This window comes from Raphanus sativus, chromosome 8 (genome assembly GCF_000801105.2).
Source record: "Raphanus sativus cultivar WK10039 chromosome 8, ASM80110v3, whole genome shotgun sequence".
Lineage (NCBI taxonomy): Eukaryota > Viridiplantae > Streptophyta > Magnoliopsida > Brassicales > Brassicaceae > Raphanus > Raphanus sativus.
The window spans coordinates 24,227,787-24,242,690 of NC_079518.1; the positions used below are offsets into that span (position 1 = coordinate 24,227,787).

The following is a 14,904-nucleotide window of genomic DNA, read 5'->3' on the forward strand; positions in this document are numbered from 1 at the left end:
ACTGTATTAAAAACAATATTTGAGTTAGATCGACAAATTCGGTAAAAACTCGGCTAAACTCGGTAAAATCGGTGACCTAGTTCAATATTAAAACCTGGTTTTCTCAAATTCAAGTTAACTTTTTCTTTAAAAAATTGAAAATTTAAGGATATTTCATTAAAAATCATATTTTCAAAAATATTTTTCTACTCATTATATTTTTATACTATATTTTAAATTTTCATTTATTTATGTATCAATTTTAGTTAGAATATAGGAGTAATATAATTTTTTTTTATATAATTATACATATATACTAAGTTAAGATCCGCTCCTCGCGCGGAATAAATATTGTATATATACGTACTATTATATATTTATCTTCTTTTAAATACTATAAAATGAAAAAATATATATATTAAATAACTGAAAAATAATTGACTATTACGTATATAATTAAATTGGTATGGACATATAAATAAAACAGTCTTTGTTGTTTTTTTACAATCATTTTATGGTAATTAAATTCAAAAAAATATTTTTATCTATTTTATATGATATATAATTAAACATAAATGATATTAACATTGATGTATATATATTTTCAATATTACTATTTATTAAATACATTTTCCTATTTATATGGTTTTATGATTATTTGTATTTTTATAACAAAATATTTAAATCATTGATTACTAACTTTTCAATATGGAATTTTAATATTTTTAATAATTTATAATTAATTTTTAAATCAATAAAAAATTTGAAACTGATAAATTCATAGTATTTGTTCAATGCAAATTTTGAAATTTAAATATTTATGCATTTTATATAATATATAGTTTACTTAAATGATATTAATATATATTTATTTAATATAATATTTAGTGAATAAGACTTCTTATTCATATAATTTTACGAACATTTGTATCTTATTATATATAAAAATGAAACAATTAAAAAAAATAAAGGGAGATTATTAAAAGTTTTATTAGTTTATAGTCATTTTTTAAAATTCAAAATATAACATATACATAAAATATAATTTTTTATATGATTAATAAGATTGTTTAATTATTTTAACAGTAAAAAATAAAATAAAAATGATAGAGGTTGTATAAATTGTTACTTCTTTATTATTTAAAATCAAAATTATCATATATATTTTGATCAGAGATTAGGTAATTCTATATCTTCTATTTAAGAAAAGAATGAAGAATTTTTTTACATTAATAATTAATTATAAGATTAGTTTAGTGAAAACTATACTATATGTTTAGATTAACAACTTATTTTTTTTAAATTCTGAAAATCATTTTCGTGATGACATGTGTCATGGTTCAAAGGTTGTAATGTTTCTATTTTAATAAATAAGGGACATTTAATTAATTAATTTATAATTATATTAAAATTTAAAATTCGGCGTACCAGTTGGACCAGTCCGACCAGTGACCCAGTTACAGTGGCAAGTGAATGTCTGATCCGGTTTTCAAAACGTTGGAGACGACAGTCGATATGGCTTAGGTAGTTAGGTCACAATCATAAACGAACACTGTGGAAGTAATGAAACTGCTGTACTAAATTTATAGTTAATACAGTTGTGAATAACAAACCATCCCTGGTTACTATTTATCATATGGAAAAATAATGTAATTACATAGTTTTAAGTTTTTCTTTACGTCTATCTATACCAGTGGCGGAGCCAGCAAAAATATTTACCGAGGTCAAGTTTAGAGTTCATATGTATTACATATGGGTCAATAAGTCTTTTACTATATTTTCTCTGTTTTCTCAATGAAAACACATGTAATAAAAATTCCTTAACCTTAACTACCTCTGTCACTGATTTATACTATCAAAGCAAAATTTCTATTAAGGTTATGCTCATAATTTTCTGAAGTATTTACAACGGTATACCACTGCTTTTTGTTTTTTTTTTAAAATTTATTTCGGTCTGAATAACCAACGAGAACCAAGACTATTTATGACCAATAAGATTGTTTATACCACAAAGTCAATTGAAAAGCAAACCTATCTAAAAACGCCTGGACAACGGCTATAGCCACAAGAGTTTTTAAGGGTTTGAGATTGGTCAATGAATTTTGAGTTTCTTCACATATTTAAGGGTTATTCAAGATTTTGTGGTAAATCGGTGGGGGACGATGGTGTTTATTCATCAAATCTTTGGTGTTTTTGGTTTCGACTTGATTGGTTGCAAAAAGAATATTGGGAAATATAGGATTCAAATAGGCCGGGGAAAAATATTGTGGTTTGTTTTTCCTCTTTGTAGAGGTTTGTGTGCCTGATATATGCAGTTTTGTGCACTTTGGTTTCCTTTTATTGAGTTTGATTTTCTTAAAAATAGACTACACTGCTTTTGATTTGATTGGATATGCACTTTGGTTTCTTTTTATTGAGTTTGATTTTCTTAAAAATAGACTACGCTGCTTTTGATTTGATTGGGTATGATTGGATACTTGGCTTGGTAATAAGGCTGATTACATTGGTGATGCTGGGAAAGTAAGAAATTGTGGTTTTCCGTTCCTAGAAACAAGAACCCATAAGAGCATGGTCATGGATTTGAGGTTATGGTTTAAGTAAGGGCAGGACCGGCCCTGAAATTTTGGAAGCTGAAGACAAGTAACAAAAGAATTTAAAAATTTGGGGGCTTAAATTTTTTTTTTTACAAATTTGGGGGCCTATATCTATATAAAATTTTCAAAAAAATTGGAAGCTTGAAGCAAATGTTTCATTAGGCTTGGCCTAGGGCCGGCCCTGAATAAGGGGGTGGGAGGGGGGTAAATTTACAGTGTCTATCATAACGGCTTTGCGGTTATTCTCATACAATTGAGTCAAGCAAAAAGTGATCTTTTGATGATTGGAAGTATAGAATAGCATCATATTTACGCTTAAACAAGGGTCATGTAACATATGTTGCAAAATGGATTACAAGAGAGATGTCTAATTTCTCATTTGCTTTCTGATATGAGTGTTTTTGTGTGGACTCATTTTAGAAAAGAAAAGAAATGTTTTACGCACTGTAAGAAAGGATTACAAGAGACAGGTCTAATTTCTCATTTGGTTTCTGATATGAGTGTTTTTGTGTGGACTCATTCTAGAAAGAAAAGAAATGTTTTACACATTGTAAGAGAGACTGTAATGGAAAACAAGATTGAACACTTCTGAAAATTTGGGACTTTTATATTTTGGTTGTTGATTAATATAAACATCAATACTAGATCTGTCACATATTTATAAGTACTATAAAATATTAAAAACTAAAAAGAGAACTAAATGAATTTTATTTTACACCGAGTAATAGTTACGTCAATCTTAAAAAATAATAAAGTAGAACTAAAACAATGTTTATTTTTCAAAAATTATATGAGGATAAATTTATAACTTTATAAATCATTTTTCAACATAGTTATATTTTAAAAACATAAACAATCAACAAAACTATCAATCAACAAAATATAACCATATTAGATAAACAAATATTAAAATACATACTCTTATAGTTTAAACAAATATTTGTAATTTCAAAATGATATTTAGAAAAAAAAAATCCCGCGCTTAGTATACTTTAAAGGAAATCGGAATATCCACAGTTACTTTTCTAAACAAAAAAAAAATTCCACAGTTACCAACTAATAAATTTAGGGAAAAAAATTTACTTGTCGACATTCGAGAATTTGAACATTGTTAGTGACATTTTCATTCAAACCGACCTTAGCTCAGTTGGTAGAGCGGAAGACTGTAGTGTTTGCAGATAATCTTTAGGTCGCTGGTTCGATTCCGGCAGGTCGGATTTTTTATTTATTTTTAACGTTTTTAGGGCCCGTGAGAAGAAGAATCCCAAGAACTCCTTTTGTTTTGTTTTACATCATTTTCCTTGGAAAGCCCATAAATAAAGAGATCAGGCCCAGACATGTAGATAACCACCCAATTTATTATACTGATTACTAACCACTAATACTAAGTATTTTGTTGCTCTACAATTTGTTTTTTTTCTTGGCTCTACAATTTGTTTGAGCTTTATTTGGTCTACAAATTAAACCATCATTTGATTTGATTTGTTTTGTTTTCTTTTCATTTTGGTAGTAAATGCCTAAATGGATTCATCGTAATTTCCATTTTCTGACTAAGTGGAATCACTCTTTAGTTTCCACTTAGAGTGGATGGAGTGTGACCCAAATCTATCTTCAATAGTTTATTGACTCTTACTTTTCTTGGGTCCTAATCTTAAAGTTAGGTCAATTTATTCATTATTCTTAATTTATATTACATCAAAAGAGGAAAATTTGAAGTCCAGAGACACTATCATATAAAATATTTAGCACTTTGATCTTAGTAATTCAAATCGAATATTTGGTCGTTTTGTAATATTTATAGAAGACATGTTACATTTTCAAATGGTAGTGCCATACCTAAATAAACATAGTTGAAGCATCTTTAAAAAAAAAAACTTAGGTTGAGACAATCCTTCTAACCAATTGAATTAATCATATCCAAGCATAGGTGAATCTAATATTTTGGTAACTCTATATTAAAAGAAGTCACATTCGACTTTGCATCTCTAAAACTTCGTGTCAATTATTAAGTGCATGCACGAACCTTTGCATCACTATCCTATACATATTAAAGTTTATATCTTTTGAAAAATCAAAAGTTTAAAATAGGAAAAATAAAGTGAACCTGTAAATGAATAAGATTACTCTACGTTTTGATAAGAAAATATACTCTACGTACCCATATTTCATTTTTAAGTTACGTTTATCATTTGATTAACCTTTTGTGTCAATATATATGTATACCTTGGTTTATGGCCTAAGAGATACAATGAAGACTTGATTTATAGGAGGTATGGGAGTACGTTTCTTTCTCACAATTCATTTGCTTCTTGATTCATAGGTATGGGAGTACACTACTTTTTTCACAATTTAAAACTATTACGTATTGGCAAAGCCACTTTTTCTGCTTCTTTTTCCTCAACTTTTAATTTAGTGGTATATTCCACCACGCAACCATATAAGATACCTCATCTGTATATAAAGACATGTATCTTAACAAAAACATCATTCAACACCATAACCAACAAAATTAATAACAACAAGATAAACTAAAAAACATTAGAATGGGAACGTTTCTAGGACACTTTGTGCCTGGTCTCTCACTTGCACTTCTTGGTCTTTGGCATCTCTTCAACACCATAAGATCTTACTGTCTTAAAGGCCCTGAAACTTTCTCTGCCAAGTTCTGGTTCCCTTTCCCTAAACTCAAACATCTCGAGCTTGTCTTGATCCTTTTCTTCTCCTTCTTCGCCATCATTCTCTTAACTATAGACTTCCCTGATTTCAATTTCTCCTCTTTCAAGCCAGACAACCTAGAACATGCTTCCATGTTCCTACACCTCATTATCTTCGCATGTTTCGCTCTCTTTTGCGAGCTAACCCTTTGCTCAGATCTCTTCTCCGGTATAATAGGGATCCTCTCTGCTTCTGTCTTTGCACAAGAACTCTTCCTCCTTCATTTCCACTCCACTGATCACTTAGGTCTTGAAGGTCACTACCATTTCCTTCTCCAGCTCATCGCTTTTGTCTCCTTCTCCTCGGCTCTAGCTTCTGCTTCTTTTCCGAAGTCATTTTCTGCAGCACTAGTCCTCTCGGTTTCTGTTATGTTTCAAGGATGCTGGTTCTTGAACATGGGTTTCATGCTTTGGGTCCCAAAGTATGTTCCTAGAGGTTGCGTAAGCAACACGACAGCATCTGATAACAGAAGCGTTGTTCATGGTAGTGCGGTAGCTTGTGAGTCTCCTGGCGCTGAGGTTCGAGCAAAGGCCCTAGCGAATCTTCAGTTTAGTTGGATTTTGTCAGCTGTATTGATCACTACTTGTGCCTTATGCTTCAAGTTTTCTGGCAAAGTTGTGTTGCCTAAGAATAGGTCGTCCTCGGAGTACGAGCGTCTTTGTCGACAAGGAAGTGATCGCTCTCCAGCCTTGAAGGTGGAAGTACCGGCTAGTTCCGATCAACAATAGATTTTCCTTACTTTGCTATTTTAATATGATAATATGATGTATAATGCATGTGGATACACAAACAATAAGACCAAATATTGACATAATTTACAAGAAGCAGAAGAGTGACACCATCTCCAATCTATTTGTAGAGAATTTATATAATATAGATGGAGTTTTCTCTAATGTATTTTCTTATAATAGCATAAGTTTAAAATATACAGTAAAATAATAGAAACTGCAATTTCTTCTTTTCTAAATATAGAAGAAAAAATAGTAATCACTAGTTTAGAATAAAAAATAGCAATATGAGTTGGAGTGACGTTGCTTCTACCTAAATTATTATAGAAACAAAAATAATAGTGAGTTGGAGATGCTTTAAAATTATGACCATATGTAGAACCAGTGTTCTAAAATGCATTAAGCATTCATTATGCGGCGGATGAACTTTTAGAGCCTTTCTATACATGGATGCTTAAACGAAGCTTAAATGGATATATAGTTCTACATAAAATAGAAATATAAAATTAATCTATATACATTATTGTAATTAAGGAAAATGAACATAAACTATACTTCAAAAATATAATTTGTATGTATAAAAGAATATTTTAATACATAAAAAGTTTCAAATGATATAAATTAAAACATGTTTAATATATATAAAGATAATAAATTTATAAATTTAAAACTATTTTGGAGCAATTAATCTGAGTATAAACATGTATGTATAAATTATAAAGATAATAAAGTATACAAAAGTATATAATAAATGTATAATATAAGTAACAATTAATTTAAATAAGAAAATAACATATTTAATAATATTAATACCTTTTTTGAATACTAATGCATAAAATTTGCCTAAACGTCAGTGTAAACCGTATAACAAACTGTTTATAACAACTGCCTTGACGCTATTATACAGTCGAGCATATAAATCTACATAAAATAATATATAATACGAAATGGTATAGTTGATTACAGAATCTCGTCTAAACGCTGCTTAAAATAGTGTCTAGACCATATTTTAGAATATTGTATAGAACACATGTGAATCTATCAAATAATACTATTTTAATTTCTTTCTTTTTCAAATTTATTAAAAAACACTAAATAAAATAAGTGGAATTTGGTTCCTGATCCTCATAATGTTTGAAAAGCTATCAGGGAAGAACTACTCTTTAGTCTTTCACTTATTTTATAATTATAGATTTTAATTTAATTTCGAGAAATCCACTAAGAGCATCTCCAATGTATTACTCCAAATTTTATTCCAAAATGGTGCAACTCCAAAATGGAGTGATGTTTTACTCCAATGTATTACTCCATTTTTTACTCCAAAAATATTTAATAATTGTTAATAATATCATATACTTATAAAAGTTTACCAATTAACCCCAACTATTTTATATTTGCAAAAATACTTTAAAATATAATTTATTTAAATTAAACATTTATTATTAAAAGGTACAAGAAATCATAAAAATAGAATAAAGCATAATATATAAGTTGGTTCAATAATGAACATTAGAATATTTTTTCCACAAATGATCAATTAATGCATTTCATAATGAAAAATGAACTTCTTTATTTTTGATATTTCTAAATCGGCAAGAAAACTTTGAAATCGGACATTTTTATTTTTTGCAATTTCGATCTTTGGAGGTAGAGCTTCTCTTGCAACTTCAATTGGTGCATCGAGTTCACGCTCATCCTCAATTATCATGTTGTGTAAAATTATACATGTAGTCATGATTTCATGTAATATTTTTTTTTCAAAAACAAAAGGTCATTTCACAATACCGAAGCGCGAATGTCAGATTATTAAATAATGAAATATCTTGTTTTTTATGTTACTGTATCATTTTGAAATATTATTTAAGTAAGAAAAAAACATTAAAGATTTAAAGGACTATTTCATAAATAAAAAAACTTCAACTCCAAAATGGAGTAATGTGTAAGATTACTCCATAAATGGAGTAACCCTAACCATTACTCTATTTTGGAGTTAAAAATAGAGTGGGGTTGGAGAGGATTTTACTCCAAAATGATATTTGGAGTAGAAAATGGAGTAGGGTTGGAGATGACCTAAGAAGTTGCCAATCTAGATGTTCTAAGAACGTCATTAGTGGTTCAATTCTCAGCAGAGTACCTTATCGATATAATATCGATATAATTTATTATCTAATTAAAATATAAATGAAAAGGAAAATATAACCAATCATAAATTTACATCTAGAACATGGATACCTCATGTGTTTGAATGGTGCAGTGGAAAATAATCAGTTCACCCACAAGTGTAGATCTCCTCGTTCGGAGGTATCTTTCACGTTTTTTACTTAAAAAAAACAGTTAGTTGGAGATCTGCATGCAGTTCAATATTTTTTGTTTTTTTATGAAAAAACAGGAGATCTGCATGCAGATCTCACCCGCTAATATTTGTTGGTGTTGATCTATTTTTTTAATTTTTTGGGCCAATAAATAATTATATACAAAAGTATATAATAAATTTATAAATTTATTATCTTTATAGTAATTTGTATGTATAAAAGAATATTTTAATACATAAAAAGTTTCAAATGATATAAATTAAAACATGTTTAATATATATAAAGATAATAAATTTATAAATTTATAACTATTTTGGAGTAATTAATTGTATGAATATTATAAATTTATACTTTATTTACTTATATTATAAATTTATAAGAATATTTTAATTGTATGTATAAACATGTTTAATATATATACTTTTGTCAAATGATTTTTACACTTATTTAAATTATATATATATATATATATATATATATATATATATATATATATATATGTGTGTGTGTGTGTGTGTGTGTATGTGTGTGTTTTTTAATTATAATAAGTATTATGCAAATATATAGTAATATATTTTAAATATGTATACTAGTAGAAGAAATGTGTATTTCGGTAAATTCTAATGTTTTTTTATTTATTGATTTAGAATGGTAGAAACATGGTTTTAGAACATTAACATGTAAATAAAATAGTTTCAGTAACATGTATTTAGTGCAAGATTATATATATATAATATATATATATATATATATATAATTTTAATATTTTCATATTTGATTTCAAAATTGCAGTAACATAGCTTTAGCGCAAGATTTATTGTTGTTTATATATTATATTTCTGTATTATGTGTTTTGATATATTGTATTGTAATTTTTATTATTTAAACATACAATTTATTTTATTCGAATTATTTTATCATCCAAAAATATAATAATGATTGATTTGTCATGTATGATTCGTTTGATCTGCATCTCTCCTGCATGATCCGCTTGATCTGCACTTGTCGTGCTTGATCTGCATGATATGTTTAATCTGCACCGCTTGAACTGTTTTTTCCATTCGGAATGATGTTCGAATGGTGTAGCGGGAGAAAGGAAGTTCACCCGCACGTGCAGTTCTCCTGTCCGAGAGTTGCCATTCACGTTTCTCTATTTTTAAAAAGCAGTTAGCAGAAGATCGTCTGCAGTCCAATATTTTTTTGTCTTTTTGTGAGAAAAGTAAGAGATTTACATGAAGATCTCAAAACATTTGGTGGCGTTGATCTGTTTTTATTTCTTGGACAATAAATGATTTTGTTATAAAGTACAAACATTTAATTTTGAAATATATATTTATCTTCTACAAACATTTAATATAAATAATTTTTATTTTATCTTATTTACAACTTTAACAATACAAAACAATAAAAATCTACTTATTTTACTTTTATTTTTGGCAACTGAATTTTACATTTATTTAAATAATTGTAGTTATATATATGTGTTTTAAAAAAATCAGAATTATACAAATATATAATAATATATTTTAAATATGTATATTAATGGAAGATATGTGTATTTCGTTAAATTCTAATGTTTTCATATTTTGATTTTAAAATGGTAAAAACATGGTTTTAGAAAAAATAACATATAAATACAACATTTTCATTCTATTTTACTTACAATTATATATTTCTCTTTCTATTTTTGTCATATAATTTTACATTTATTTAAATGATTATGTTTATATAATATATGTTTAATTATAATAAGTATTATGTAAAATATAATAAATTTAAATATGTATACTAGTGGAAGATTTAAATTTTACTGTCTTATATTTGATTTCTATATTATATGTTTTGATATATTTTCTTGTAATTTTTATTAGTTAAAAATATAATTTATTTTATTCGAAATGTTTTATCATTCAAAACTATGGCATTGAATGGTAAAAACAGTTCAAACGGTGTAGATCATGCAGATCAAGTGCAGATCAAGCGGATCAAGTGGATCAAGCGGATCAAGTGCAGATCAAGTAGATTATGCATGATAGATGTAGAACATGCTGGAAAGATGCAGATCAATCAGAACAAACAGTTATTACAATTTTAAATGATAAAAATTCAAATAAAGTAGATTAAATGTGGAAAAGATTATAATAAAATATATCAAAATATATAATATATCAATATAGTACATAAATAACAAAAACTTATTGCACTAAATTCATTATATGAAAATTTTAAAATAAATATTTAATGAAATATATCTCTTCTAGTATTGTTCATATTTAAATTATATTACTATATATTTGCATAATACATATCATAATTAAATATCTAAATGAAATATATATCTCTGTTCATAAGTATAAATATTTAAATTATGTGTAAGAATGGAAGGACAGTACAAAGACAGATCTCCTGCACATGAGTTTTATCTATCATGTTCAAGTCATTCACCTTTTTTGATGTTCTAATATATAATAAAAGCAGGAGATCTCCACAAAATGTAATTATTTTGTCTTTTTCTCCTTAAAAGCATACAATTTGCTTGCGTTTTTATCCGCACTGTTTTTGATGCTGTTCAATTATTCCATTATTTTTGTACCCAATAAAAAATTTTAGTGCAATAAATTAATTCTTGAAATACTGATTTGTCATCAATTAAAATACCATGTTCTATTAACGAAATTTTTTTTCTTAACTGCATAGCTCCTATTTTCTCACACGTACAGATGACTTCGATAACTCTTTTATTATTTTTTATTTTTTTTTCTGAATTCAGTAACTCTTTTTTTAAGAAACTACTTCAATCTTTCCAATTTTTATAAAATAAATTTCTCTGTCTCTCTGTTGATCTAAATAAAATACCTAGCAGAAATGATGATTTTTTTTTCTCATCCCATTTTCTACAATCATCTTTTGTGGTCTTATTTTAGTGTTAAGCATTTATTCTCTTTTTCTGAACATTTGATATAATATATTTTTCTGCACTAGTCAAAGTTGAAGATTGTATACTTCTGTTTTGTAGATTAAACTTTCACAAATTGTGAAAAATCAGAGTTTTTTTTATTATAAAATACTATTATCAGAAGCCTTAAACTACTCTAAATATGAAAAGTTTTTTATGGAAAAAGATTTAAAAATTTACATTTTAAATTATGACATATAAAGAATTATTTAATATACGAAAATGTGTTTAAATATGTTTAAATACTCTTCTTTGATTGTTTTATCTGACTTAAATTTTTTTTTTTTTGGATTTCTAAGATCAAAAGATTTTCAGTAAAATTTTATTCTCCATAATTTATCTTTTGTTATATATTGAAAATTAAATTTATTTAATAAAATAGTATTAAGAAAAATATATATAAATATAATAAGAGTATATTTATTTAAGAAAATAGTATTATAGATATTATTAAGATACTATTTTGTAAATTTATTATTTATAGATTAATATATTTTGTATTTGTATTATAAAAATGAATATTGAAATAAAATAATGAAACTATTTCTTATAGATTTAATTTTATCCTATAAATTATAATTTTTCTTATAAATATACTTATAATTTTAAGTATATAGATTATATTTTCGTTTTATGCATATAATTATAGTTAAAATTTTTTATAAAAAGTTTAAACATGTATAATATGATAAAAATTGTTATACTAACTTGACATTAGAGAGAATATTCAGTTATATTATATATTATGCGTTTTGATATTATGATCTTCATTTTTTGAACTGCTTTTGCCATTCATAACTTATAAAGTTATTTGTCCTGCTTGATCTACATCTCTCCTGCATGATCTGCTTGATCTGCACTTGTTCCGCTTGGAATGTGAATGGGAGGCATGAGAGAGACGAGAGAGAGAGAACTGCTTTTTAGAGATATTTAAATGCCATTCACGATTTTTTATATTGCAAAGCTGAAAAGTAGGACCACTGCATGTGCACAGCTTGTTTTTGTCCTTTTCTGTCTAAATGTAGGAGATCTACATGTCCTGCAGTACATTCATTTTATGTAACTGATCAACGATTAACTCTTTTTCTTACCCAATATATATTTTTCTGAATTATTAAATTAACCAAAATTGATTATTTTTTCTCTATAAATAACATCTGTTTTCCATTATTCTCACCACAATTCCACATATACAATTTTTACATCATCAACACTCTCTTTTACTAGGGGCAAAAACCCCGCGCAAGCGCGGGGTCGTGGACACTGTTTTGATTCATAACATAATTAACCCTCAAATCTCTTTCGGTGTTTTCTCGTTACCTGATGATCTTACTTCAATGTCTTAAGACAAGAGATTCCATTCTTGTAGAATGTGTTTACTGTCCCAAGTTGTCACTAAAAAGTTGGTGTGGACTATTTGGGCCAATCACCTTGTCTTTGTTGATCCATTTGAGCTTAAAAATCAGAGTTTTACAAACAAACTAAACTGGAGTGGGCGTTGGGTGTTCCACAAAGTGGCAACTCTTGCTTATCATTGCACCAATTCCATAATGCAGCTCCTGCACATGAAAGATGACCCTTTCAATATAAGCAAAATGTTTCGGTGTCTTTGGTATCAATGAGAACACACCTTTGAAGAAAAATCTATTTTGAAGGATGTCCCACTTATGTTTTTGCCAAATACAATTATAATTACCTCTAACTCATTCACAATGATATGCATAAGCTAAAAATAAAGTAAATACGGGTATGGGTATGATAGTTAAAGTAAATCTCCTCAACTTTGGTAAAAAAAGGTAATCTTTCAGCGAATAGTTTATTTTAATTAAAAACATATATTGATATGTTTCAGAAAATCATGAAAATCATATATTGATATGTTTTAATTTTAAAACAATGACAAAAATAATTATTGATGCATCAACCCTTAGGGGGTCTCTTGGTCAAATATTGGTTTAACTTAAATTAAAGTTTAAATATATAACTTACCTCCAATTTTGTTTTGGATCACAGTTGTTACCACAATGACAAATTGAGTTCTATCCCCTGAGTAGGAGACTCCTATACATTTGCTGCCGCTTCGTTCCATAAAGACAAGTAGACCTCCATCGTGCTGTGTAATTTTATAAACTTATTAAAATAAGAATGTCATGGGGGAAATCTATTGGAAAAGTGAAAGTTATTTGTGTACTTACAGGGCAGTGAGGAGACGGATGACAAGTGGACCCATTACTTCAGCGTTTTTAAGGCTATCATACGATGCTGCGTTCCAACTGAAGTTTAAATCACATATAAAATGTTAAAAGGTGTGTTCAGTCCTATAGCCTTGGATTTTTTTTCTTGAGGAGACAATAGTGTGTGTATAATGAGGCCACTCACTTTATCTTGGATCCTTGATTGCGATCAGGTGGGTTGTTATTAGGTCTTTCCTTGCCCACACAACGCTCACTTGTCTGATTCCAAAGAAGAAGGCCTGCAAACACACACATATATAACCCAACCCTATAAAACACCATGAATCCAAAGGGAAGAAAGTTAACCTTGGTTTACAAACTCAGGCAGGGGATTTGAGTTTCTGGAAATAGATTGAGAATCAAAAGTCTAGCTGGATGATATGCTTCTTCCCTAAGACGTAAAGGTGATATTTTCCATATCAATTGTGCTTGTTGACCAGAAATCTTTAACAGACGCTCGGATTCTTAACCATTTAAGCTACGAAATTGGAAAGTGGAACATTTAGAGAAGTTTCAGTTGATCTGGGTTCTCTGTAGGAAGCCACGCAGCCACTGCTCTGTTACAAAACCCCACACAAACTTCTTTATTTTTCCCTACCTACAAGATATTGTTTTTTCTTTTCAAAATCTCTTGTCTGAATAAAGCCAAAACAATCTTTACTATGGCTTATCTATCAGGTAAAGAATCTCAAAATCAGAATCAATCAAATACCATCAATAGAATATGCATAAGGCCAAACACAGAGATTGGAAGAAGAATCTCACCCCATTTATGGAAGTAAAAAGATGTATTAACTACGGTAGATCTGGAAATTCGATTTTTTCAGGGAGTAATCAATGATTTCCCAAATAACACCAATCAACAAATATGTCTAGAATGATTACAAAAAAAAAACAGAATCTACAAATCAGTAAATAGCTTTACCTGATGTAAAGTCTCGTAGATTTAATATAAACCTGATTCCTTTTTCTGAGGCTTCAGAAGTTTCATCACGAAGAAGAAGAAGGGGTCGGTTCTGCCCTTAACGTTTTCTCTTTTCCTTTCGGTTTGAAATAATTGTTTTTTGCAGAAGAATAAAGAGAAATCTGTTGAACAATATAGGAGAGACTAATAGTTGGAGAAAATTCATTCTCTCTGGAATCAAAGATTAGCAGAAACGGGGAGGTGGAAGAGACGAAGAACGATAACAATGGATCCCTAAAAAACATTCGAAGCCCATTGTTGTTACAGACCTCAGCCCACTCGACGGAAGAAAAAAAATAGAGGTGGGACCCACCTGATGCTGACGTGGCAGCTCAGGAATGCCTCAACTGTCCCATTATAATATAGATTTCTAGTATTTTTTTTTTGCCATCAAGAACACCAATGTCAAATAGGTAACACTA

The 14,904-nt window shown here is 28.1% G+C and overlaps 1 protein-coding gene, 1 long non-coding RNA gene and 1 other non-coding gene across 4 annotated transcripts; 2 read left to right on the forward strand and 1 right to left on the reverse strand.

The window, feature by feature from the left end:
* The first annotated feature begins 3,705 nt into the window (after positions 1 to 3,705).
* TRNAY-GUA (transfer RNA tyrosine (anticodon GUA)) lies at positions 3,706 to 3,790 on the forward strand. The gene is given in 2 exon segments: positions 3,706 to 3,742; positions 3,755 to 3,790. It is a non-coding gene; the product is annotated as a tRNA-Tyr (tRNA).
* A 1,253-nt stretch (positions 3,791 to 5,043) lies between these two features.
* On the forward strand, positions 5,044 to 6,247 carry LOC108819334 (uncharacterized). The gene has a single exon (XM_018592348.2). It carries the CDS (start codon positions 5,117 to 5,119, stop codon positions 6,014 to 6,016), a length of 900 nt encoding a protein of 299 aa, XP_018447850.1. The 5' UTR covers positions 5,044 to 5,116; the 3' UTR covers positions 6,017 to 6,247.
* Positions 6,248 to 12,409: 6,162 nt separating this feature from the next.
* Positions 12,410 to 14,638, reverse strand: LOC130498622 (uncharacterized). 2 transcript variants are annotated; one of them, XR_008937505.1, is made up of 6 exons: positions 14,444 to 14,638; positions 13,825 to 14,075; positions 13,664 to 13,757; positions 13,480 to 13,557; positions 13,274 to 13,397; positions 12,410 to 12,843 (listed from the first exon to the last, which is right to left on the reverse strand). It is a non-coding gene; the product is annotated as an uncharacterized LOC130498622 (long non-coding RNA). The 2 variants fall into 2 exon arrangements; XR_008937504.1 differs by having other exon boundaries at positions 13,825 to 14,116.
* Positions 14,639 to 14,904: the final 266 nt, after the last annotated feature.

Excerpts from the sequence above, each read along its gene's own strand:
- LOC108819334 (XM_018592348.2), top strand. The coding sequence starts at position 5,117 with ATGGGAACGTTTCTAGGACACTTTGTGCCTGGTCTCTCACTTGCACTT.